The sequence below is a fragment of the Squalius cephalus genome (assembly GCF_949319135.1).
Source record: "Squalius cephalus genome assembly, chromosome: 13".
Taxonomy (NCBI): Eukaryota; Metazoa; Chordata; class Actinopteri; order Cypriniformes; family Leuciscidae; genus Squalius; species Squalius cephalus.
In genome coordinates this window covers 33345968-33371940 of record NC_137134.1, presented here as the reverse complement: position 1 = coordinate 33371940, position 25973 = coordinate 33345968, and the positions used below count along the sequence as shown (strand labels likewise).

Here is a 25973-nt window from a genome sequence, read left to right as displayed (position 1 = left end):
TCACTCCTCCATAGGCTTCTAAGGGAGTGAAACTTGCTGGCCCAGAAAATGAATTAAAGACATCGTTAATATAGTCCAAGTGACTACAGTGGCTCAATCTTAAGTTCTCTTACGAGAGATTCTCTCGTACTGCGTAGAATACGCTAGGGGGAAATCCTTTTCCACGAGAATACTGAAGCCAAAAAATTATCCTTAATTTTTCATTAATGTAAAACGCGTTGCTGCAGCATACAGGCATAGGCGAGACAGCTCGCGTGCCTATTGGCTGGTCTGCTGGCAACTGCTTGAGCCTATCGAGCGAGACCTAGAGTGACGTCATACCCAATGAGGGCGCTTCGCGCCCTCTGCGTCACGTCCCGCCGAAACGGGCGTGGCTTAGGTCTATAAATACCGCTCGCGGGCTCATAACTCTGATTTTTAATCCTTCAGCGAAGCAACTCACATCGCTGGATCCGAGAAGAAGCCGCGCCGTCTGAAGAAGCATCTCAGCGGGACAAGTCGAGAAGCTGCTGGCCGTGCCGCCTTCATCGCCTTCCTGCTGCACTATCCGGCGCCCATATCCTTTTTCCTCTGCACTGCGTGTGTGTTCGCCGGCGCGACACACACTCTCTAAAAGAGCTCGCGTCTTTTTCAAGATGCCATCCTGCGGCTCGTGCAGAGCCCCACTCGGTGACGGGGACCGCCATCTCATCTGCGTTCCCTGCCTGTGTGAAGAACACGCAGCTCTCGCGCTCGCTGACGGCGGATGGCCTCACTGCGAGCTATTGCCATTAGCGACTCTGAGAACTCGCTTGGCCTTCTTCAAAAGCGCTCACGCGCTTTTGTCCCCTGATAAGGGGATACCACGTCCTAGTTCGTTCAGACAATGTGTCGGTGGTATCCTACATAAATCACCAGGGCGGCCTCAGGTCCCTGACCCTGTACAGGCTAACCAGACGCCTCCTAATATGGGCTCGCAGCAACCTGCTCTCGCTGAAAGCAGCGCACGTGCCAGGGCCCCTGAATATAGGACCAGACAGACTGTCCAGGAACCACGTTCCGACAGGAGAATAGTCTTTACACCCACAGACAGTACAGCTGCTGTGGAAGAAATTCGTCAGAGCGGAGGTAGACCTGTTTGCGTCTCAAGAAAACGCTCACTGCCCAGAATTTTTCTCGAAGAGCAGGGACGCGCTGACCCACATGTGGCCTCACTGTCCTCTCTACGCCTTCCCTCCCATCTCCCTCCTGACCCAGGGATCAGGGAAGAAGGATGTTCAGTGCTGCTTGTAGCGCCGCTCTGGACGAGCCAAGCTTGGTTCCCAGTTGTGATGCAGTTGGCAAGCACCGCCCCGTGGCCAGTGCCTCTGAGGAAGGATCTTCTTTCTCAAGCCAACGACTCGATCTGGCATCCCCACCCAGAATTATGGTCCCTTCATGTGTGGATCATCAACGGGTACCCGGTGACCTCCCACGCGGAGTGTTAAACACGATCACGCAGGCTAGAGCTCCGTCTACGCGAAGTCTCTACGCCTCCAAATGGTCGGTGTTTTCTGGCTGGTGCACAGCTCGTGTCGTGCAACCCCTGAAATGCGGAGTGACGGAGGTCCTCTCCTTCCTACAAGAGCTGCTGGATAAGGGCAGGTCCCCTTCCACGCTCAAAGTTTATGTGGCGGCCATAGCAGTGTTCTCTACGACAACGCTTGGCCAGTCTATAGGAAGGAACGATTTAGTCATTCGCTTCCTTAAAGGAGCTAAGAGACTGAATCCTCCCAGACCTCCCACAGTCCCTTTATGGGACCTTTCTACGGTACTGGAAGCCATGAAAGGTTATCCTTTTGAGCCCTTGCAGGAGATTGATCTTAAACACCTGTCGTTCAAGACAGTGTTTCTCCTGGCTCTCGCTTCAGTGAAGCACATAGGGGACTTACACGCGCTCTCTGTGAGCGCGACGTGCATGAAATGTGGGCCTAATGACTCTAGGGTTATACTCAAACCTAAGCACGGTTATTTTCCAAAATCCCTCAATACACCGTTTAGGGCACAGGTCATTTCCCTGTCTGCCCTACCGGTCACTGGAGGTGACGAGGACGAAAGCCTCCTCTGCCCAGTCAGGGCATTAAGAGCTTATGTGTCTCGCTCATCTGTTTTCAGACAGACAGCTCTTTGTTTCGTTCAACGGGCGTTCTAAGGGGCTAGCCGCTTCGAAACAGAGCTTATCCAGGTGGATAGTGGACGCAATAGCGCTAGCTTACACAACCAAAGGCATGCAATGCCCTTTGGGTGTCAGAGCGCACTCCACGAGAGGCATGGCCTCTTCGTGGGCCTGGTCAAGTGGGATTGCCTTGCAAGATATCTGTATGGTGGCAGGCTGGGCCTCTACGTCTACATTTATAAGGTTTTACAACCTAGAGGTTCCTGCACTACAAGCCAGGTTACTGTCGGTCTAGTACGGCCAAATCTCTTTAACTGACACTGTCAGTCTTGAGTTATACGGTTATTTTGTAAATAGCAATGCGGCTCTATGCTGCCATATATGGAAGATAGTGGCTAAACCCCTCTTCTTCCGGGATTCCCTGTGGGTCCCCTGGGTGATTGTGCACTATGTGAACTCCGGGCTGTCGCCCTTTGAGTCTATGGTGTCAGATCCCCGCATGCATTTACATTAGGTTCCCCTAGCGTATTCTACGCAGTACGAGAGAATCTCTCGTAAGAGAACGTACTCGGTTACTAATGTAACCTCGGTTCTCTCTAGAGAGAGGAACGAGTACTGCGTATCCTGCCGTGCATGCACGCGCTCTTGCTTCACTGTGAAAAATCAGAGTTATGAGCCCGCGAGCGGTATTTATAGACCTAAGCCACGCCCGTTTCGGCGGGACGTGACGCAGAGGGCGCAAAGCGCCCTCATTGGGTATGACGTCACTCTAGGTCTTGCTCGATAGGCTCAAGCAGTTGCCAGCAGACCAGCCAATAGGCGCGCGAGCTGTCTCGACTATGCCTGTATGCTGCAGCAACGCGTTTTACATTAATAAAAAATTAAGGATAATTTTTGGGCTTCAGTATTCTCGTGGAAAAGGATTTTCCCCCTAGCGTATTCTACACAGTACTCGTTCCTCTCTCTAGAGAGAACCGAGGTTACATTAGTAACCGAGTACGTTTATAAAGCGACGAGAATACTTTTTGTGCGCAAAAACAAACAAAAATAACGACTTTTCCACTTTTCATTACCTTCTCTCTGGGCCTCGGGTCTTTTCACGTAGTGTTTAAAGATGAACTGAACTGAAAAAAATCAACATTAATATCGTGTTTATGACAATTAAAAGTAAATTACACAAAAAAAAATATTAAAAATATCAATATAGCTTTTTTTAAAAGCAACACAAAAAAAGCGTTTGTTAGTATAAGAACGCTGGCAATTCTGATGACATCACTGGAATGGTAGGACCTGCAAAGGTATATAGGCAGCTGCAGCTGCAGGTCCTATACACACGAAAATGAGTCATTTTGGTTATGCATTTGAGCCTGTGAGGGACAGGCCAGTAGTACCTGACTACCACCACAAGGAGGACGTTCAGTTTCAGGCTCCACCTACAGTACAGGATCGTTTGGGGGAAGTGACTGGTGTGGGTGCGGGCGCTGCCGGAGCATGGACTCTGCACCGGAATCGATCTGTTGCAGAGAGGTCAACCTGGAACATTTATTTTTGAAATGCGATATGGAATTAGACCATATTGCATATATTGATATAGTTCAAATTTGTGATCCTTGCTCCCCGCGCCCCCGCTCCTCCTTTTCCACTCTGCGTGTGTGTGTTTAGAGCATGTTATGTTATGAGAGGCGAATCATGACTAGGGCTGTCACTTTTGTGAAAAAATCCTGTTCGATTTTTGAGACATAAGTGTTCATTGAATCGATTGTAAAATCGATTTTCCACATGTCTAAAGACGTTTCCATTTTAAACGCCAAATATGGGCAAATCCACGGACAACTAACAGGCATTAGGACGAACGTAAAGACGGCGCTTGAGACGCGCACAAGTCAGCAAATATTCCTGATGATTTATTGGTGCGAAGTTTCGTGCACAATGACAAACAGGAGTGCAACATTCTCGAAAAACAATAAGCAGAATGGACTACCATAACATAAATGAAAAACATTACCTCAGTCTTCAACATGGCTGTGTTTACGGTTAGAAATGTCAAACAAATTTCGCCTACGTAGGCGATTGAAGACCAGCCCGAAACTGTATCTGTATGCATGAGACTGTCTGCATACCGGCAGAATTCACAGTTTTGTAGTAAAAAGAGAAACATTATGCAGAAGTATAATTTGCTGTTATGCGTGTTTGTCAGAGCCTGCCGTTGCTGTGTGATGCGCGTTCGCTGCGGGCGCATCGTGACGAGCTGGACGCGCTCCAAGAGAAGACCGTTAAAATCGATTCCTTATTTTGGTTTTCGAAACTTGCGTTGGTTGGTCCGATCGATTGTGCAATCGATTTTCGAACGTAAAGTGACAGCCCTAATCATGACTACTTCAGAAAACCCAGCACTATGGGAACTACCAGGCAGTGACATAAGTGTACGCTGAAATAAAGATTTTCACCTCAGAAAAACGGACTTTCTTGTCTTGTCAGCCGTTATCCTGTTCTCGTAGCGGACACTCTTCAATTGCACGCGCAAATGCAGCGGCGCCCGCTGTATTGCCTCACTGATCAAGCTTGTTAAGTTAGCTGCACGCAAAATGTTAAAATCAAAATACTACACAGCGGGTTACTGCACAGATACCTAGGCTACTATGGACCTAGCAGCTAACGTTAGTTCTGCGAGTTGAACTCCCTGCATCAACAATGTTTCCTGACACGATGGACATCAGTTAGCTTCAGGGTGAGTAGAGAGGGACATTGGATTCTGTTTACAGACCTGCTGCGGTTTAGTTAGCTGCTAGTAAACGCATTATTATCGATCTGTGATATCGTCGGAGTCATGATTTATTTAGACAGTTTATATTGTCGAAGTGGTGGCTAGCTTGTGGAGTTTGACAAAAGTGCTTCCAACATGTTTAGCTGCTAGCTCTTTACCTAGTTTGGATCGTTTGGTATCTAGCTTGGTTTCAATGAATGCCGCGTGTGTCAGTCTCAGTTTTGTTGAACGCTATAAAGCCTGGTTTCCTTGTCAAAGGTAGCCTGTGAAAATGTATCGTAACCCCAGCTGCCTCAGCCCTATACAATTCATTACTACAGCCATGGTTTCGGTTTCCTCAGCCATGTCAGCTAGCCTCAGACTATGTACATGCTATGGCTGCTCTGCTTGTGTTGGTTAGCAACAGAGTAGCTTACCATGCCAGTGACGTAGCGGAATGCTGAAATCCAACATGGCGGCGCCCGTGTAACAACAACATTTTCAACGTACCATTTTATCCCTTTTAACAAATTCTGATATTTTAATAATTGTACCAATGAGAATAAATAAAATACATCTGTTATATCACCTTTACTCAAATTTTCAGTTCAGTTCATCTTTAAGCGTAGCGCGTCTGTGCTGCACGTCACCACGTAGGCTCACTATTGGCCGACGAACAATATGAGTTAGACAACTCTCAGATTTAATCAAAAATATCTTAATTTGTGTTCCGAAGATGAACGAATGTCTTACGGGGTTGGAACAACATGAGGGTGAGTAATTACTGACAGAATTTTCATTTTTGGGTGAACTATCCCTTTAATGAGGAGGGACCTGGTAAAGAATGACTAACGTTACAGGCAGAAGTATAACAGCAAGTTACATGTAAATAAATTTTTCAAGATCATTATTTGGGGTTTAAAGTCAAATAATATGTGTAGTGTGTGTGTATAATGTCTGTGTGTTGTCTAAAACAAAGACAAGACAAAAAGTCTAATGTAAACATAACATTAACGAACCTCATTTGGCAGAAAATGTGGTATCCTTGATCCAGCTGTACTGCATCTTCACACACAGTCTCTTCACGCTGTATCTTCATGCCTTTTAAATCAAGCCTTTCCTTTTCTTGACGATTCATCTGGTAGGCCATTAAACTGCTCCAAAAACACGAGTAACTGCACAACTATACCAGTTGGTTAACGGGTGCGCTCGGCACGAAATAAACTGCATCACCGACAAAATAAAAGCCAATAAACCATTACAACGAGGACACTATAACACATACAATCAGGGGAACTTCCACAACTGGAAGTGGCAACTAAATAACGCTACATAAACAGCTTATTTGACATTTATCAAAATATAATTTTCGGTTCTCTTACGAGAGGTTCTCTCGTATTGCGTAAGAAGCTTACGCTACGGGTAAAGTCATCTTTTCTCGAGATATGAAGCCAAAAAATTATCCTTAATTTAATATCTTGTCAACGCAGTGCGGCAGCAAGCAGACCTAGAGCAAGCGAAGTCGCGTGCTCATTGGCTGCTCTGCGGCAACTGCAGCAGCCTATCGCTGAAACCTTAGCGTGACGTCACGCCCAATGAGCGCGCTGGGCGCGCTCACGCGTCACAGCCCGTGTGAGGAGGCGTGGCTTAGCTTATAAAAGAAGGTTCAGAGGCTGCTATTCTCTGATTTTTGTCTCTTCAGCGAAGCTCTCTGCATCGCTGGACTCTGAGGAAGCCGCCGTTGAAACAAGCGACCAGCAAGCCGAGGATATCAGCCTGAGGAAGCCGGCCGTCTTCGCCGCCTTCAGCCTTCCCTGCCTGCTCCGCTATCCGGCGAATTATATCCTTTTCTGCTCTGTGTTGTGTGTGTTTGTGTGTTCGCCTACCGCGACACACTGCATCTAGGAGCGCGAGGCGTTTGTTGCAAAACGCCTCGCAATTCCTGTGGCTCGTCCAGAGCCCCGCTCAGCGACAGTGACCGCCTGTGATCTGCGCTCTCTGCCTGGGTCGTGACCGCGCAGCCCTCGCCCTTACTTCGGGCGGCTGCGAACTCTGCGAAGAACTGCCGATGTCGACCCTGCGGGCTCGACTCGCCACGTTCGACGCTTACGCTGTCTCTCCGTTCGCGGATGCAGCAGCTGAGCGCTCACCGGAGCCCCTCCCGCGAGCCTCGCTATCTCCTTCTCCCCCCCACCTCCCGACGCGCAGCGGCCGGCTTCGCCCGCACTGCCGTCGCCTCAGGGGATGAAGCAGACAGCGCTGCGATCTTAGACAGCTGCTTACTCCCCTCTGTCAAGCCGCACAAACGGCGCCGCTCACAAGGGATGTCAGAAACGGACGGTCTCGGGCTTTAGCTTCCTTTACATTACAAGAAAGCTATCCCCCCCCCCCCGGATGACGCACGCCCCTTCCTGCGCTCTCCCCCTCTCTTCGAGCCGCGCAAACGCGCTGCTCACAAGGGATGTCAGAAGTAGACGGTCACGGGCTGGCTTCCTTTACGTTATAAGAAAGCTACCCCGCGTCTCGGTCGCGCGCGTCACTCACCGGCCACCTCCGTTTCTCACACATTTCTCAGTCCCCTCCTAAGCTCAGGCGACTAGAAATATCTATATTGCAGTAAACGAGCCTGTCTTTATACACGCACGCCTGCAAACAAACGATGTCACAGCACATGATGACATCTTCCCGCTCTCTCTCCCTTTGTTCGAGCCGCGCAACTGCGCCGTTCTCAAGGGATATCAGAGCGGACGTTACGAGCACCGGCGAAAAGAGGAAGAGTGAGTGTTTTCGTCCCGCCTAGGCCGGACTACCTCCAATCCTCGCATATTTCTCAGTCCCCTCTAAGTTCAGGCGGCTGGAAATACTAATACGCCGAAACGAAACATGATGCTCAGTCCCTGTGGCTCAGTGGCAGAACATTAGGCTCCTGCGTGGGAGACCCGTGTTCGAATCCGGCTCTGGCGGCAGATAAATAATTTTTTCTGCTGGCTTCTCCGAGCTCGCGGCCAGCTGTCTTACATACAGAAAGCGAACCCGCATCTCGCACCCTCCCGCTCACAGGATGGTGCTTGAGTATTTATGAGCGTCTAAACATATGAGCCATCAACGCATTTTGCTCTATCAGTTTCCTATAACGCCTATGGTGTTATAAGTGTAGAAAATGTGCCCACTCCCACGTGCTCACTGCTACACGCAAACAAGGTCTCCCCGGTAACGCTCACAGAGCGCACTCTCTTAAAGCGGACTCACACCGCTTGAGTACTAAGTGTAGTAAATGTGCCCACAACTCTGTGCTCACACCTACCCGCTGCTCGCTCTGCCACTCAGTTACCCCGGGTTGCAGATCCTCTAAAGCTCTCAAACATTCCGGCTCTGGCCGAAGGTGTCATAAGTGTAGAAAATGTGCCCACTCCCATGTGCTCACCACTACACACAAACACGGTCCCCATGGTAACGCGCTCAGAGCGCACTCTCATAAAGCGGACACACGCCGCTCGAGTACTAAGTATAGTAAATGTGCCCACAACTCTGTGCTCACACCTACCCGCTGCTCGCTCTGCCATTCAGTTACCTCGGGTTACAGACCCTCTAAAGCTCCCAAACACTGGCCGTGTTATAAGTGTAAACTCTGCGCCCGCTCACGAGCACGTGCACTCACTTTTAGACACAATAACCCCACGCCGCTCTCGCGCCAGGGGTGTTTGACAGCATAACGGGCTCCATCCTTAGGGACCGAGCTACCGTACGCTGTACAGCCGGCCAGCACTGTTTACCAGCCCCCGTGTTCGAGCACCGGTGGCGCGCGCGCCGCCCCATCATCTCTGATACAGGTTCCCCATCCCGCGCAGCGCGGCGATCTGAACCCAGAGACCATTCGACCCCTAGCTATGCGTGCAAAGCATGGGAAGCTATTCAGGGCGCGTCAGAATGGGCGCTGAATACTATAAAACACGGCTATTCGCTTCTATTCGCTCGTCGCCCCCCGCGCTTCTGGCGCAGACGGAGACGAAAGTGAGTTTAGAAGCAGCGCACCTGCTTCAAGCAGAAATAGCGAAGCGGCTATAGAACAGGTTCATCCTTCTCTGAGCGAGTCGGGCTTTTACAGCCGTTACTTCCTCGTACCCAAGAAGGACGGAGCGGAGCATTAAGACCTATTTTAGATCTGAGACATCTGAACAAAGCCCTCATGAGACGGCCGTTCAAAATAATTACAACCAGACAAATCCTTGCGCAGATTCGCCCGGGAGACTGGTTTATCTCTCTCGATCTGAAGGAGGCATATTTTCAGATCCAGATAACCCCCCGTCACAGGCCATTCTTGAGATTCGCCTTCGACGGTCGGGTATATCAGTACACCGTCCTGCCGTTCGGTCTATCTTTGGCACGAAATGCATGGACACGGCTCTCGCTCCCCCGAGAAGACAGGGAATGCGGATACTGAACTATCTGGACGACTGGCTAATTCTAGCGCAGTCAGAGACAGAGCTTTTGTCTCACAGGACAGCGCTTCTCAGCCATCTGGAAAATTTGGGTCTCTCGGTCAACTGGACCAAGAGCTCATTACTGCCCCGCCAGTCTATCTCGTTTCTCGGAATAGAACTGGGTTCGGTGGCTATGACGGCCAGGTTGTCAGAGCAGCGCGCGCGCCGCATTCGACATTTAGCCGCGTCTTTCCAGATGGGCAGCCAGACTCCGCTGAGAACATTCCAGCGAATCTTGGGGCATATGGCCTCAGCTGCAGCAGTGCTTCAGCTGGGCTTACTGCGCATGCGCCCGCTTCAACGCTGGCTAAGAGCGCGAGTGCCTCACCGAGCCTGGACGGCCGGCAGCTTACGAGTCAGAGTGAATAAGGGCTGTGTCTCAGCCCTCCAACCCTGGCTGGCAGCCAAATGGTATCGCACAGGAGTGACGATGGGAGTTGTCTCACGCCGAAAAGTTATCTCGACAGACGCGTCCAACCGAGGTTGGGGAGCGCTATTCGAGGGCAGACCGGTCTATGGCCTCTGGTCAGACCAGGAGTGTCGCCTTCATATAACTGTCTAGAGATGCTGCCAGTCGAGAATGCGCTCAAGCACTTCCTCCCATACCTGCAAGGCCACCATGTACTAGTCCGCACGGACAACACGTCAGTGGTAGCCTATGTGAACCGTCAAGGCGGTGTCAGATCCAAAGCGCTCTGCACCCTGGCGGAACGCCTCCTCGTGTGGGCTCAGCACTCACTGCGCTCGCTGAGAGCCACGCATGTGCCGGGTCGCCTGAACGAAGGTCCAGACAGACTGTCCAGGGACAATGTCCCCCCGGGGGAGTGGTCTTTGCATCCCCAAACAGTCCAGTTACTGTGGCGCCGTTTCGGCAGAGCGAAAGTCGACCTATTTGCGTCAAAAGACAACGCGCACTGCCCAAGGTTCTTTTCAAAGAGCGAGGACGCGCTGGCCCAGACCTGGCCCAGCGGCCCGCTATACGCTTTTCCCCTGGTCTCCCTGCTGCCGCAGGTTATCGAGAGATTCAGGGAAGCGCGCCACACGGTGCTCCTCATAGCCCCGTATTGGGAGAATCAGACGTGGTTCCCAGATCTAATACGGCTGGCAGACACAACCCCCTGGCCATTACCGGTGAGGAGAGACCTTCTCTCTCAAGCCCGCGGCTCGATCTTGCATCCCCATCCAGAGCGCTGGTCTCTGCATGCGTGGATTATCAACGGTTACCCGTTGACTTGCCGACAGGGTAGTTGTGAACACGATCACACAGTCTAGAGCTCCCTCTACGAGACGGCTCTACACTTCAAAATGGTCTGTGTTTAGCAAATGGTGCACCGCCAAAGGGCTGGATCCACTAACATGTGGGGTATCGCAGGTGCTGTGCTTCCTCCAAGAGCTGTTGGACGCGGGCAGGTCCCCCTCCACGCTCAAAGTTTATGTTGCGGCCATCTCAGCTTTTGCCGACTCGGCGCTGGGCCGCGCATTAGGGAGGAACGAGTTCATCATCTGCTTCCTCAGGGGAGCGAGAAGATTGAACCCGCCGCGACCCCCGTCGGTTCCTATTTGGGATCTTTCCCTGGTCTTAGAGGCCATGAAAGCGCATCCCTTTGAACCCATGGAAACAGTGGATATGAAATATCTCACGCTAAAAACCGTTTTTCTGATAGCACTGTCGTCAGTTAAACGCGTGGGTGATCTTCACGCGCTGTCAGTCAATGCTGCATGCCTCGAGTTTGGACCTAATGACTCTAAAGTCATCCTCAAACCGAGACACGGTTATGTCCCCAAAAGTCTGGGCACACCGTTCAGAGCGCAGGTCATTTCTCTCTCCGCTTTGCCGTCATCCGGCAGCGAGATCGATGGTAAACTCCTTTGCCCTGTCAGAGCGCTTAGGAATTATACTACACGCTCCGCCGCTGTCAGGCGCTCGGAGTAGCTTTTCGTTTCGTTTGGTGGGCGCACCAAAGGTCTCGCCGCCTCGAAACACAGCCTGTCCAGGTGGATAGTGGACGCGATTGCAGCCGCTTATGCGTCTAAAAATCTGCAGTGCCCGCTGGGTATCAGAGCCCACTCCACCAGAGGCATGGCCTCTTCATGGGCTTGGTCTAGCGGAATTTCCATTCATGACATTTGTACAGCGGCAGGCTGGGCCTCCCCCTCTACATTTGTGAGATTTTACAATCTGGAAGTTCCTGCCCTGCAGGCTAAACTCTTATCTGTCTAAGTCCCGCGTAGCCAGCCCACTCTGTGTGCAGACTACTGCTGTGTGATTTAGCTCTCCTGGTTGAGCTCAATTCTGGGGTTGTTAGTCAGACCGGCCACGCCGCTCTGAGCCCCTTATGTGTGTGCTTATGTACTGCGCTAGCCATTCTTGGCCGCCCGGTTCCCTGTTATAGTGTTCCCCGGGTTTCTCCCTGGGACTCATTCAGTGGATGCGGGGCGCGCACGGCGTTGACAAGGGAAGTTCCCGTAGCGTAAGCTTCTTACGCAATACGAGAGAACCTCTCGTAAGAGAACGTACTCGGTTACCTAACGTAACCTCTGTTCTCTCTAGAGAGGGAACGAGTATTGCGTAACCCGCCGTGCTCGCGCCACGAGCTCACTCGCTTCAGCGACAAAAACCAGAGAATAGCAGCCTCTGAACCTTCTTTTATAAGCTAAGCCACGCCTCCTCACACGGGCTGTGACGCGTGAGCGCGCCCAGCGCGCTCATTGGGCGTGACGTCACGCTAAGGTTTCAGCGATAGGCTGCTGCAGTTGCCGCAGAGCAGCCAATGAGCACGCGACTTCGCTTGCTCTAGGTCTGCTTGCTGCCGCACTGCGTTGACAAGATATTAAATTAAGGATAATTTTTTGGCTTCATATCTCGAGAAAAGATGACTTTACCCGTAGCGTAAGCTTCTTACGCAATACTCGTTCCCTCTCTAGAGAGAACAGAGGTTACGTTAGGTAACCGAGTACGTTTTTACCACAGAAGTGTCAGAATGGCTTCCACACATCCAAAATCCGACTTTAAAAAGCAACTTTGGCCGCTTCATCTGTGTGTGTAATGCATAGGTGTAATGGCGCTTGCGTCTCAACTTTTCGCGCCGATCAGGTTCTAGTTCCCACAATGCAACGCGTAATTAAAAATACGGGTAAAAGTCCTGTAAAAGACAAATACGGAAAATTCCTTCAAATTATTATGGTAGCCTACATTGTACCGGATTTTTACGGATTTTTTTTTTTTTTACAGTGTAGCTCTTTTAAACAGCTAAAACAAAACTATGCTCTTGTTTCTGCACATTTTTTTACGTTATTTGTCAGTTAAAGACTTCGTTGGAAAGCACATTCCAGACTTTGATGTTTTGAATTTGAATGCCACCTCAGAGAGAATTGTTAATGTACATCCCATGAGTGGTAGTGTGCCGAAATTGTACACATTACTGCTAGAAGAAATTGGTTTTAATATTCATGAAAACACGTGGGATGAGTGAGTGCTTGAGAAATGTATACATGTTCAGTTCAGGTCAAAACCTTATTAAATTTATCCCACGATTTATCCACTCATAATTGTAAAATGTCAGAAAGCACCTTGTTTTATACTTTATGGTCATGTAGTAAAATTTTGGTAATATACACTACCGTTCAAAAGTTTGGGGTCAGAAAAGATTTTTTTATGTTTTTAAAAGAAGTATCTTCTGCTCACCAATGCTGCATTTATTTAAATAAAAAAAAAAAAACAGTAATATTGTGAAATATTATGACAATTTAAAATGACTGTTTTCTATTTTAATATATTTTGAAATGTAATTTATTCCTGTGATCAAAGCTGAATTTTCAGCATCATTACTCCAGTCTTCAGTGTCACATGATCCTTCAGAAATCATTCTAATATGATGATTTAATGCTCAAGAAACATTCATTATTATTATCAATGTTGAAAACAGTCGTGTACAATTTTTTTTCAAAATTCTTTGATGAATAGAAAGTTCAAAAGAACAGCATTTATTTAAAATATAATATTTTCTAACATTATAAATTTCACTGTGTAATGCTTGCAAAAATATTTTATAGCTGTAAGTATAGCTCAAAGTAGCATGCACTATGTTACCGCTTAGAACTTTTGATGAGTTATTTATCCTGTATATATAATTACTGTTTTGGTGGCATTGTGCGTGTGTGTGTTATTTGTGTTTTTACGCTGCTTGTTCGATCTGAAGAGAAACATTTTTATAGCACTTCCTCTTTTATTATTTTGGATACCTGTCATAGACATTACATCATTTTCTGTTGATTTCTTCTTCAGGTGTGTCTGGTGTTGATACAGAAGAAGTGTCAGTGATGGAGGAAGATTCAGTCACTCTAAACAGTAGTGTTCAAACAAACCAACAAGAGAAGATTAGATGGTATTTTAAAAAGACTCTCATCGCTCACATCAAAGGAGATCTCAATATTATCTGTATAGATGTTCAGTGTAATGAAGGTAATAAAGTTAATGAAGTTACTGAGAGATTCAGAGACAGACTGAAGCTGGATAATCAGACTGGATCTCTGACCATCATGAACATCACAAACACAGACACTGGAGAATATAAACTACTGATCATCAAGGGCAGCTACAGTGAAAAGATCTTCAGTGTTTCTGTTCATGGTGAGTCATTATGTTTGAAAGCAGGTTATGTTTAAATCATATCATCGTGTTTATTATATCAGTGACATTCAGAAGTTTTTCTCTTTATCTGCGTCATTGAACAGAACAGAATCACTTTCAACTGTTTTGTCAGACATACTGACAGATAAAATGAATACAGGATTGTGATTGCCTATGATTTGTCTTTATTTCGTCAGCGGTCGTGTTTACCATGTTTACTATGGTAATGGTTAGCACGCATAGTTTTTTGCATCGCATATAAATATCTCTGCTTTATACGGTGAGCAGAATCCACATCAGATTACAAACAGAAGTTATTTCAAACACTTTTTTTTTCTTTTGATTTTAAAAGTCTTTAATGCTGATGTTAGCTGGTATATGAAGTCATCCGCGGCGCTGCCGTCTCCAGACTCAGGTAAACTCTGCCTGAGTTCATAACCACTCCTCAAGCCTGAGTTGGCCCGCTTTGGATCAAGATATTCAGCAGGCCAAAAAACCCTGGCCATTGGCCCCGACGAGGCCTGATCAAGACATGATCAGGGGCAAGGCCCGACAGTGGCTATTAAGAACACAGACAGGGAGAAGTGAAAGAGAAATTATTTTTATGATTTACACGCTGTCTGAGATGCGCAGCCTCCTTATAACGAATCACTTTGTTTTCCTCATTATTATTTCACGTTGGGTAAAAGAACAAGTAAATGAACAAATGTAAATGTGGATTCACTGAACTCAGGAGTTATGGTGTGTTTAACTCGCTTGATTTTATGAACACATTCTCTTCTAGATGTTGCTGCCTTATCCAGAAAATCTCTTTACAGATTTGACATGTTGGTTTTAGACCAGTGAAGATCTGAATAATTGCAGTGCAGGTTTTATTAATTATGTTTCTTCTCCAGTTGTGCCAGCTGATCCAGTGAAGACAGTGTCAGTGATGGTGGGAGATTCAGTCACTCTAAACACTGGTGTTACTGAAACACAGAGATATGATGTGATTAAGTGGAGGTTTGGACACCTAAACTCTCCTATAGCTGAAATCAAAAGAAAGATTGGAAAATCCTTTACATCTAATACTGATGAGGGATTCAAAGACAGACTGCAGCTGGACTGTTGGAGTGGATCTCTGACCATCAGGAACACTGAAACCAAACACTCCGGAGATTATGAAGTTGACATCAGCATCAGCAATCACACCATACACAGGTCGTTCACTGTGACTGTCAGCGGTGAGTACATCAATGTAATAAGTATGTTTAGATTAGCACTGTGTGAATAGTTGAGATCAGTGGTTCCCATCCTTTTCCAACACACGGCCCACACAATCAATCACGCAAGTTTCCACTTCCCACTGCAAGAGTTTTAATGGACCCCACTATTTGTCACATTTGGTAATGAGGACTTAGAAACGAAGATTGTTAGCTAGCTACATTGCTCACTGAAAAAGCACATTGTAAATAGAAACATTTGATGCTCTCCATAGCGCAAACACGCATTCGCACTGGAGCGTTTGACAAATCAATTTCACCAATATCCTATTATTACAGCTTTAGTGTTCCCGTGGAACCAGAGCGGTGGCTGCTTGTTAGGGTGACCACCCGTCCCGCTTTGCGTTGTACCGCACAGCATTTTCACCCCTTGTCCCGCACGTCGCATATTGAGAAAATGTCCCGCATTTTCATCAGTCTGTTGGTTTTTAATGATCATATTAAGAAAACGTGCATGCGTTCTTTTGCCTTTAAGAAAGCATTTTATTTATTCTTTTTGCAGCGTAGTTTTCCACCTATATTTAACATGACTCATGATGTCATCACCACAATTAAAGGGAAAGGCACTCACACTTCAATTAGGCAGTCATATCAGGTGTATGTAAACGAACAATTTTGTGTGAATTCTAAAAAACAATATATACATTTAACAGGAAACTTTCTGTACCCGTTACATGACTGTCAATTATCTAATTTCATGTTGTTTTAGATTTTATTTGTTCATTGTTTATTTTGTTGGATTTTAGGTGGACTTGGTCAGAACTGTTTCAATAATAGTTATCTGCATGATGCCTTTGGGCTCAGTGATGTTGAATTTAAATGACATGTAAAATAGAGACATGTTATGTTACGTTGTGATGTAATTGTGTTTTCTGAAAGGGACTAAAGAACAAAGAATTTTTATCATCTGAAAGGCAGATTACAAATGTTTTTATTAAGTTAGATAGACATTATATAACAGTTTCAGGTTATGTTTTAGTGTTGGTAACATGTCCCACATTGTCCCACACAAACTTATAATCGTCCCACATTTGGTTTGTTTGACGGTGGTCACCCTACTGCTTGTGCACGTAAAGACTAGCGCTAGGTAGTCACTACTGTATTTTCTTTGTTTAGATTGTTCTAGTTTTTTTATGTCAGGCATTGCTGAAGATTTATCTGTAACACTTTACAATTTGTTACAATTTGTTAACATTAGTTATTACACGGCTCTGGAATACTTGATTCTGATTGGTCAATCGCGCCATCCAGCAGTAAATTGTTCCCAGATGACAACCTCTGAAAACAGAAACACAGGCTCATCCGGGTCTACAAAATAAAAGCCAATAAACCAATTACAACGAGGACACTATAACACATACAATCAGGGGAACTTCCACGAGTATGAACGAAATCTTTCAATGTGTGACGATATGCATAAAACGATAAGCGCGGCGGCTCCGACATTGCCTAACATGCCGGGTGGCAACTAAATAACGTTACATAAACAGCTTATTTGACATTTATCAAAATACAATTTTTGGTTTTTACCACAGAAGTGTCAGAATGACTTCCACACATCCAAAATCCGACTTTAAAAAGCAACTTTGGCCCCGTCATCTGTGTGTGTAATGCATAGGTGTAATGGCGCTTGCGTCTCAACTTTTCGCGCCGATCAGGTTCTAGTTCCCACAATGTAACGCGTAATTAAAAATACGGGTAAAAGTCCTGTAAAAGACAAATACGGAAAATTCCTTCAAATTATTATGGTACATTGTACCGGATTTTTACGGATTTTTTTTTACAGTGTAGCTCTTTTAAACAGCTAAAACAAAACTATGCTCTTGTTTCTGCACATTTTTTTACGTTATTTGTCAGTTAAAGACTTCGTTGGAAAGCACATTCCAGACTTTGATGTTTTGAATTTGAATCCCACCTCAGAGAGAATTGTTAATGTACATCTCATGAGTGGTAGTGTGTCGAAATTGTACACATTACTGCTAGAAGAAATTGTTTTAATATTCATGAAAACACGTGGGATGAGTGCAGAGTGCTTGAGAAATTTATACATGTTCAGTTAAGGTCAAAACCTTATTAACTTTACGATTTATCCACTCTGTAATAATTGTAAAATGTCAGAAAGCACCTTGTTTTATACTTTATGGTCATGTAGTAAAATTTTGGTAATATACACTACCGTTCAAAAGTTTGGGGTCAGTAAGATTTTATGTTTTTAAAAGAAGTATCTTCTGCTCACCAATGCTGCATTTATTTGATAAAAAAAAAAAAAAAAAAAACAGTAATATTGTGAAATATTATGACAATTTAAAATGACTGTTTTCTATTTTAATATATTTTAAACTGTAATTTATTCCTGTGATCAAAGCTGAATGTTCAGCATCATTACTCCAGTCTTCAGTGTCACATGATCCTTCAGAAATCATTCTAATATGATGATTTGATGCTCAAGAAACATTCATTATTATTATCAATGTTGAAAACAGTTGTGTACATTTTTTTTTCAAAATTCTTTGATGAATAGAAAGTTCAAAAGAACAGCATTTTTTTTTAAATATAATATTTTCTAACATTATAAATTTCACTGTGTGTAATGCTTGCAAAAATATTTAATAGCTGTAAGTATAGCTCAAAGTAGCATGCACTGTTATCGCTTAGACCGTTTGATGAGTTATTTATCCTGTATATATAATTACTGTTTCGGTGGCATTGTGCGTGTGTGTTATTTGTGTTTTTACGCTGCTTGTTTGATCTGAAGAGAAACATTTTTATAGCACTTCCTCTTTTATCATTTTGGATACCTGTCATAGACATTACATCATTTTCTGTTGATTTCTTCTTCAGGTGTGTCTGGTGTTGATACAGAAGAAGTGTCAGTGATGGAGGAAGATTCAGTCACTCTAAACACTGGTGTTCAAACAAACCAACAAGAGAAGATTAAATGGTATTTTAATAAGACTCTCATCGCTCACATCAAAGGAGATCTCAGTATTATCTGTATAGATGTTCAGTGTAATAAAGTTACTGAGAGATTCAGAGGCAGACTGAAGCTGGATCATCAGACTGGATCTCTGACCATCATGAACATCACAAACAGGCACTCTGGAGAATATAAACTACTGATCATCAAGGGCAGCGACAGTGAAAAGATCTTCAATGTTTCTGCTCATGGTGAGTCATTATGTTTGAAAGCAGGTTATGTTTAAATCATATCATCGTGTTTATTATATCAATGACATTCAGAGGTTTTTCTCTTTATCTGCGCCATTGAACAGAACAGAATCACTTTCAACTGTTTTGTCAGACATACTGACAGATAAAATGAATACAGGATTGTGATTGCCTATGATTTGTCTATTTCTTCAGCTGTCGTGTTTACCATGTTTACTATGGTAATGGTTAGCACGCATAGTCTTTTGCATCGCATATAAATATCTCGGCTTTATACGGTGATCAGAATCCACATCAGATCACAAACAGAAGTTATTTCAAACACTTTTTTTTTCTTTTGATTTTAAAAGTCTTTAATGCTGATGTTAGCTGGTATATGAAGTCATCCGCGGCGCTGCCGTCTCCAGACTCAGGTAAACTCTGCCTCAGTTCATAACCACTCCTCAAGCCTGAGTTGGCCCGCTTTGGACCAAGATATTCAGCAGGCCAAAAAACCCTGGCCATTGACCCCGACGAGGCCTGATCAAGACATGATCGGGGGCAAGGCCCGACAGTGGCTATTAAGAACACAGACAAGGAGAAGTGAAAGAGAAATTATTTTTATGATTTACACGCTGTCTGAGATGCGCAGCCTCCTTATAATGAATCACTTTGTTTTCCTCATTATTATTTCACGTTGGGTAAAAGAACAAGTAAATGAACAAATGTAAATGTGGATTCATTGAACTCAGGAGTTATGGTGTGTTTAACTCGCTTGATTTCATGAACACATTCTCTTCTAGATGTTGCTGCCTTATCCAGAAAATCTCTTTACAGATTTGACATGTTGGTTTTAGACCAGTGAAGATCTGAATAATTGCAGTGCAGGTTTTATTAATTATGTTTCTTCTCCAGTTGTGCCAGCTGATCCAGTGAAGACAGTGTCAGTGATGGTGGGAGATTCAGTCACTCTAAACACTGGTGTTACTGAAACACAGAGATATGATGTGATTCAGTGGAGGTTTGGACACCTAAACTCTCCTATAGCTGAAATCAAAAGAAAGATTGGAAAATCCTTTACATCTAATACTGATGAGGGATTCAAAGACAGACTGCAGCTGGACTGTTGGAGTGGATCTCTGACCATCAGGAACACTGAAACCAAACACTCCGGAGATTATGAAGTTGACATCAGCATCAGCAATCACACCATACACAGGTCGTTCACTGTGACTGTCAGCGGTGAGTACATCAATGTAATAAGTATGTTTAGATTAGCACTGTGTGAATAGTTGAGATCAGTGGTTCCCATCCTTTTCCAACACACGGCCCACACAACCAATCGCGCAAGTTTCCACTTCCCACTGCAAGAGTTTTAATGGACCCCACTATTTGTCACATTTGGTAATGAGGACTTAAAAACGAAGATTGTTAGTTAGCTACATTGCTCACTGAAAAAGCACATTGTAAATAGAAACATTTGACGCTCTCCATAGCGCAAACACGCATTCGCACTGGAGCGTTTGACAAATCAATTTCACCAATATCCTATTATTACAGCTTTAGTGTTCCCGTGGAACCAGAGCGGTGGCTGCTTGTTAGGGTGACCACCCGTCCCGCTTTGCGTTGTACCGCACAGCATTTTCACCCCTTGTCCCGCACGTCGCATATTGAGAAAATGTCCCGCATTTTCATCAGTCTGTTGGTTTTTAATGATCATATTAAGAAAACGTGCATGCGTTCTTTTGCCTTTAAGAAAGCATTTTATTTATTCTTTTTGCGGCGTAGTTTTCCACCTATATTTAACATGACTCATGATGTCATCACCACAATTAAAGGCAAAGGCACTCACGCTTCAATTAGGCAGTCATATCAGGTGTATGTAAACGAACAATTTTGTGTGAATTCTAAAAAACAATATATACATTTAACAGGAAACTTTCTGTACCCGTTACATGACTGTCAATTATCTAATTTCATGTTGTTTTAGATTTTATTTGTTCATTGTTTATTTTGTTGGATTTTAGGTGGACTTGGTCAGAACTGTTTCAAAAATAGTTATCTGCATGATGCCTTTGGGCTCAGTGATGTTGAATTTAAATGACATGTAAAATAAAGACATGTTATGTTACGTTGTGATGTAATTGTGTTTTCTGAAAGGGACTAAAGAACAAAGAATTTTTATCATCTGAAAGGCAGATTACAAATGTTTTTATTAAGTTAGATAGACATTATATAACAGTTTCAGGTTATGTTTTAGTATTGGTAACATGTCCCACATTGTCCCACACAAACTTATAATCGTCCCACATTTGGTTTGTTTGACGGTGGTCACCCTACTGCTTGTGCACGTAAAGACTAGCGCTAGGTAGTCACTACTGTATTTTCTTTGTTTAGATTGTTCTAGTTTTTTTATGTCAGGCATTGCTGAAGATTTATCTGTAACACTTTACAATTTGTTACAATTTGTTAACATTAGTTATTACGCGGCTCTGGAATACTTGATTCTGATTGGTCAGTCGCGCCATCCAGCAGTAAATTGTTCCCAGATGACAACCTCTGAAAACAGAAACACAGGCTCATCCGGGTCTACAAAATAAAAAGCCAATAAACCAATTACAACGAGGACACTATAACACATACAATCAGGGGAACTTCCACGAGTATGAACGAAATCTTTCAATGTGTGACGATATGCATAAAACGATAAGCGCGGCGGCTCCGACATTGCCTAACATGCCGGGTGGCAACTAAATAACGTTACATAAACAGCTTATTTGACATTTATCAAAATATAATTTTCGGTTTTTACCACAGAAGTGTCAGAATGGCTTCCACACATCCAAAATCCGACTTTAAAAAGCAACTTTGGCCGCGTCATCTGTGTGTGTAATGCATAGGTGTAATGGCGCTTGCGTCTCAACTTTTCGCGCCGATCAGGGTCTAGTTCCCACAATGCAACGCATAATTAAAAATATGGGTAAAAGTCCTGTAAAAGACAAATACGGAAAATTCCTTCAAATTATTATGGTACATTGTACCATATTTTTACGGATTTTTTTTTTACAGTGTAGCTCTTTTAAACAGCTAAAACAAAACTATGCTCTTGTTTCTGCACATTTTTTCCGTTATTTGTCAGTTAAAGACTTCGTTGGAAAGCACATTCCAGACTTTGATGTTTTGAATTTGAATCCCACCTCAGAGAGAATTGTTAATGTACATCCCATGAGTGGTAGTGTGTCGAAATTGTACACATTACTGCTAGAAGAAATTGGTTTTAATATTCATGAAAACACGTGGGATGAGTGCAGAGTGCTTGAGAAATGTATACATGTTCAGTTCAGGTCAAAACCTTATTAAATTTATCCCACGATTTATCCACTCTGTAATAATTGTAAAATGTCAGAAAGCACCTTGTTTTATACTTTATGGTCATGTAGTAAAATTTTGGTAATATACACTACCGTTCAAAAGTTTGGGGTCAGTAAGATTTTATGTTTTTAAAAGAAGTATCTTCTGCTCACCAATGCTGCATTTATTTGATAAAAAAAAAAAAAACAAAAAAAAAAAACAGTAATATTGTGAAATATTATGACAATTTAAAAGACTGTTTTCTATTTTAATATATTTTGAAATGTAATTTATTCCTGTGATCAAAGCTGAATTTTCAGCATCATTGCTCCAGTCTTCAGTGTCACATGATCCTTCACAAATCATTCTAATATGATGATTTGATGCTCAAGAAACATTCATTATTATTATCAATGTTGAAAACAGTTGTGTACATTTTTTTTTCAAAATTCTTTGATGAATAGAAAGTTCAAAAGAACAGCATTTTTTTTAAAATAGAATATTTTCTAACATTATAAATTTCAGTGTGTAATGCTTGCAAAAATATTTAATAGCTGTAAGTAGCTCAAAGTAGCATGTACTATGTTACCGCTTAGAACGTTTGATGAGTTATTTATCCTGTATATATAATTACTGTTTCGGTGGCATTGTGCGTGTGTGTGTTATTTGTGTTTTTACGCTGCGTGTTTGATCTGAAGAGAAACATTTTTATAGCACTTCCTCTTTTATTATTTTGTATGTCTGTCATAGACATTACATCATTTTCTGTGCATTTCTTCTCCAGGTGTGTCTCGTGTTGATACAGAAGAAGTGTCAGTGATGGAGGAAGATTCAGTCACTCTAAACACTGGTGTTCAAACAAACCAACAAGAGAAGATTAGATGGTATTTTAATAACATTAACATCGCTCACATCAAAGGAGATCTCAGTTATATCTGTACAGATGTTCAGTGTAATAAAGTTACTGAGAGATTCAGAGGCAGACTGAAGCTGGATCATCAGACTGGATCTCTGACCATCATGAACATCACAAACACACACTCTGGAGAATATAAACTAGTGATCCTCAACGGCAGCGACAGTGAAAAGATCTTCAGTGTTTCTGCTCATGGTGAGTCATTATGTTTGAAAGGAGGTTATGTTTAAATCATATCATCGTGTTTATTATATCAATGACATTCAGAGGTTTTTCTCTTTATATGCGTCATTGAACAGAACAGAATCACTTTCAGACAAGGAGAAGTGAAAGAGAAATTATTTTTATGATTTACACGCTGTCTGAGATGCGCAGCCTCCTTATAATGAATCACTTTGTTTTCCTCATTATCATTTCACGTTGGGTAAAAGAACAAGTAAATGAACAAATGTAAATGTGGATTCACTGAACTCAGGAGTTATGGCGTGTGTAACTCGCTTGATTTCATGAACACATTCTCTTCTAGATGTTGCTGCCTTATCCAGAAAATCTCTTTACAGATTTGACATGTTGGTTTTGGATCGGTGAAGATCTGAATAATTGCAGTGCAGGTCTTATTAATTATGTTTCTTCTCCAGTTGTGCCAGCTAGTCCAGTGAAGACAGTGTCAGTGATGGTGGGAGATTCAGTCACTCTAAACACTGGTGTTACTGAACCACAGAGATATGATGTGATTAAGTGGAGGTTTGGACATCTAAACTCTCCTATAGCTGAAATCAAAAGAAAGATTGGAAAATCCTTTACATCTAATACTGATGAGGGATTCAAAGACAGACTGCAGCTGGACTGTTGGAGTGGATCTCTGACCATCAGGAACACTGAAACCAAACACTCCGGAGATTATGAAGTTGACATCAGCATCAGCAATCACACCATACACAGGTCGTTCACTGTGACTGTCAGCGGTGAGTACATCAATGTAATAAGTATGTTTAGATTAGCACTGTGTGAATAGTTGAGATCAGTGGTTCCCATCCTTTTCCAACCCACTGCCAACACAACCAATCGCGCAAGTTTCCACTTCCCACTGCAAGAGTTTTAATGGACCCCACTATTTGTCACATTTGTTAATGAGGACTTAAAAACGAAGATTGTTAGTTAGCTACATTGCTCACTGAAAAAGCACATTGTAAATAGAAACATTTGACGCTCTCCATAGCGCAAACACGCATACGCACTGGAGCGTTTGACAAATCAATTTCACCAATATCCTATTATTACAGCTTCAGTGTTCCTGTGGAACCAGAGCGGTGGCTGCTTGTTAGGGTGACCACCCGTCCCGCTTTGCGTTGTACCGCACAGCATTTTCACCCCTTGTCCCGCACGTCGCATATTGAGAAAATGTCCCGCATTTTCATCAGTCTGTTGGTTTTTAATGATCATATTAAGAAAACGTGCATGCGTTCTTTTGCCTTTAAGAAAGCATTTTATTTATTCTTTTTGCAGCGTAGTTTTCCACCTATATTTAACATGACTCATGATGTCATCACCACAATTAAAGGGAAAGGCACTCACACTTCAATTAGGCAGTCATATCAGGTGTATGTAAACGAACAATTTTGTGTGAATTCTAAAAAACAATATATACATTTAACAGGAAACTTTCTGTACCCGTTACATGACTGTTAATTATCTAATTTCATGTTGTTTTAGATTTTATTTGTTCATTGTTTATTTTGTTGGATTTTAGGTGGACTTGGTCAGAACTGTTTCAAAAATAGTTATCTGCATGATGCCTTTGGGCTCAGTGATGTTGAATTTAAATGACATGTAAAATAAAGACATGTTATGTTACGTTGTGATGTAATTGTGTTTTCTGAAAGGGACTAAAGAACAAAGAATTTTTATCATCTGAAAGGCAGATTACAAATGTTTTTATTAAGTTAGATAGACATTATATAACAGTTTCAGGTTATGTTTTAGTGTTGGTAACATGTCCCACATTGTCCCACACAAACTTATAATCGTCCCACATTTGGTTTGTTTGACGGTGGTCACCCTACTGCTTGTGCACGTAAAGACTAGCGCTAGGTAGTCACTACTGTATTTTCTTTGTTTAGATTGTTCTAGTTTTTTTATGTCAGGCATTGCTGAAGATTTATCTGTAACACTTTACAATTTGTTACAATTTGTTAACATTAGTTATTACACGGCTCTGGAATACTTGATTCTGATTGGTCAATCGCGCCATCCAGCAGTAAATTGTTCCCAGATGACAACCTCTGAAAACAGAAACACAGGCTCATCCGGGTCTACAAAATAAAAGCCAATAAACCAATTACAACGAGGACACTATAACACATACAATCAGGGGAACTTCCACGAGTATGAACGAAATCTTTCAATGTGTGACGATATGCATAAAACGATAAGCGCGGCGGCTCCGACATTGCCTAACATGCCGGGTGGCAACTAAATAACGTTACATAAACAGCTTATTTGACATTTATCAAAATATAATTTTCGGTTTTTACCACAGAAGTGTCAGAATGGCTTCCACACATCCGAAATCCGACTTTAAAAAGCAACTTTGGCCGCGTCATCTGTGTGTGTAATGCATAGGTGTAATGGCGCTTGCGTCTCAACTTTTCGCGCCGATCAGGTTCTAGTTCCCACGATGCAACGCGTAATTAAAAATACGGGTAAAAGTCCTGTAAAAGACAAATACGGAAAATTCCTTCAAATTATTATGGTACATTGTACCGGATTTTTACGGATTTTTTTTTACAGTGTAGCTCTTTTAAACAGCTAAAACAAAATTATGCTCTTGTTTCTGCACATTTTTTTACGTTATTTGTCAGTTAAAGACTTTGTTGGAAAGCACATTCCAGACTTTGATGTTTTGAATTTGAATGCCACCTCAGAGAGAATTGTTAATGTACATCCCATGAGTGGTAGTGTGCCGAAATTGTACACATTACTGCTAGAAGAAATTGGTTTTAATATTTATGAAAACACGTGGGATGAGTGCAGAGTGCTTGAGAAATGTATACATGTTCAGTTCAGGTCAAAACCTTATTAAATTTATCCCACGATTTATCCACTCTGTAATAATTGTAAAATGTCAGAAAGCACCTTGTTTTATACTTTATGGTCATGTAAAATTTTGGTAATATACACTACCATTCAAAAGTTTGGGGTCAGTAAGATTTTATGTTTTTAAAAGAAGTATCTTCTGCTCACCAATGCTGCATTTATTTGATTAAAAAAAAAACAATAAAAAAAACAGTAATATTGTGAAATATTATG

At 43.3% G+C, this 25973-nt stretch overlaps 1 protein-coding gene across 1 annotated transcript in view; it reads left to right on the top strand.

The window, feature by feature from the left end:
* LOC307169987 (uncharacterized protein) overlaps positions 1 to 25973 on the top strand; it is a 74276-nt gene that overhangs the window by 11054 nt on the left and 37249 nt on the right. The window contains exons 2-7 of the mRNA XM_079890890.1: positions 13644 to 13988; positions 14885 to 15211; positions 18092 to 18418; positions 19313 to 19639; positions 22533 to 22859; positions 23303 to 23629. Coding sequence (XP_079747016.1) covers positions 13644 to 13988; positions 14885 to 15211; positions 18092 to 18418; positions 19313 to 19639; positions 22533 to 22859; positions 23303 to 23629 — 1980 coding nt within the window. The remainder of the gene's footprint in view (positions 1 to 13643; positions 13989 to 14884; positions 15212 to 18091; positions 18419 to 19312; positions 19640 to 22532; positions 22860 to 23302; positions 23630 to 25973) is intronic.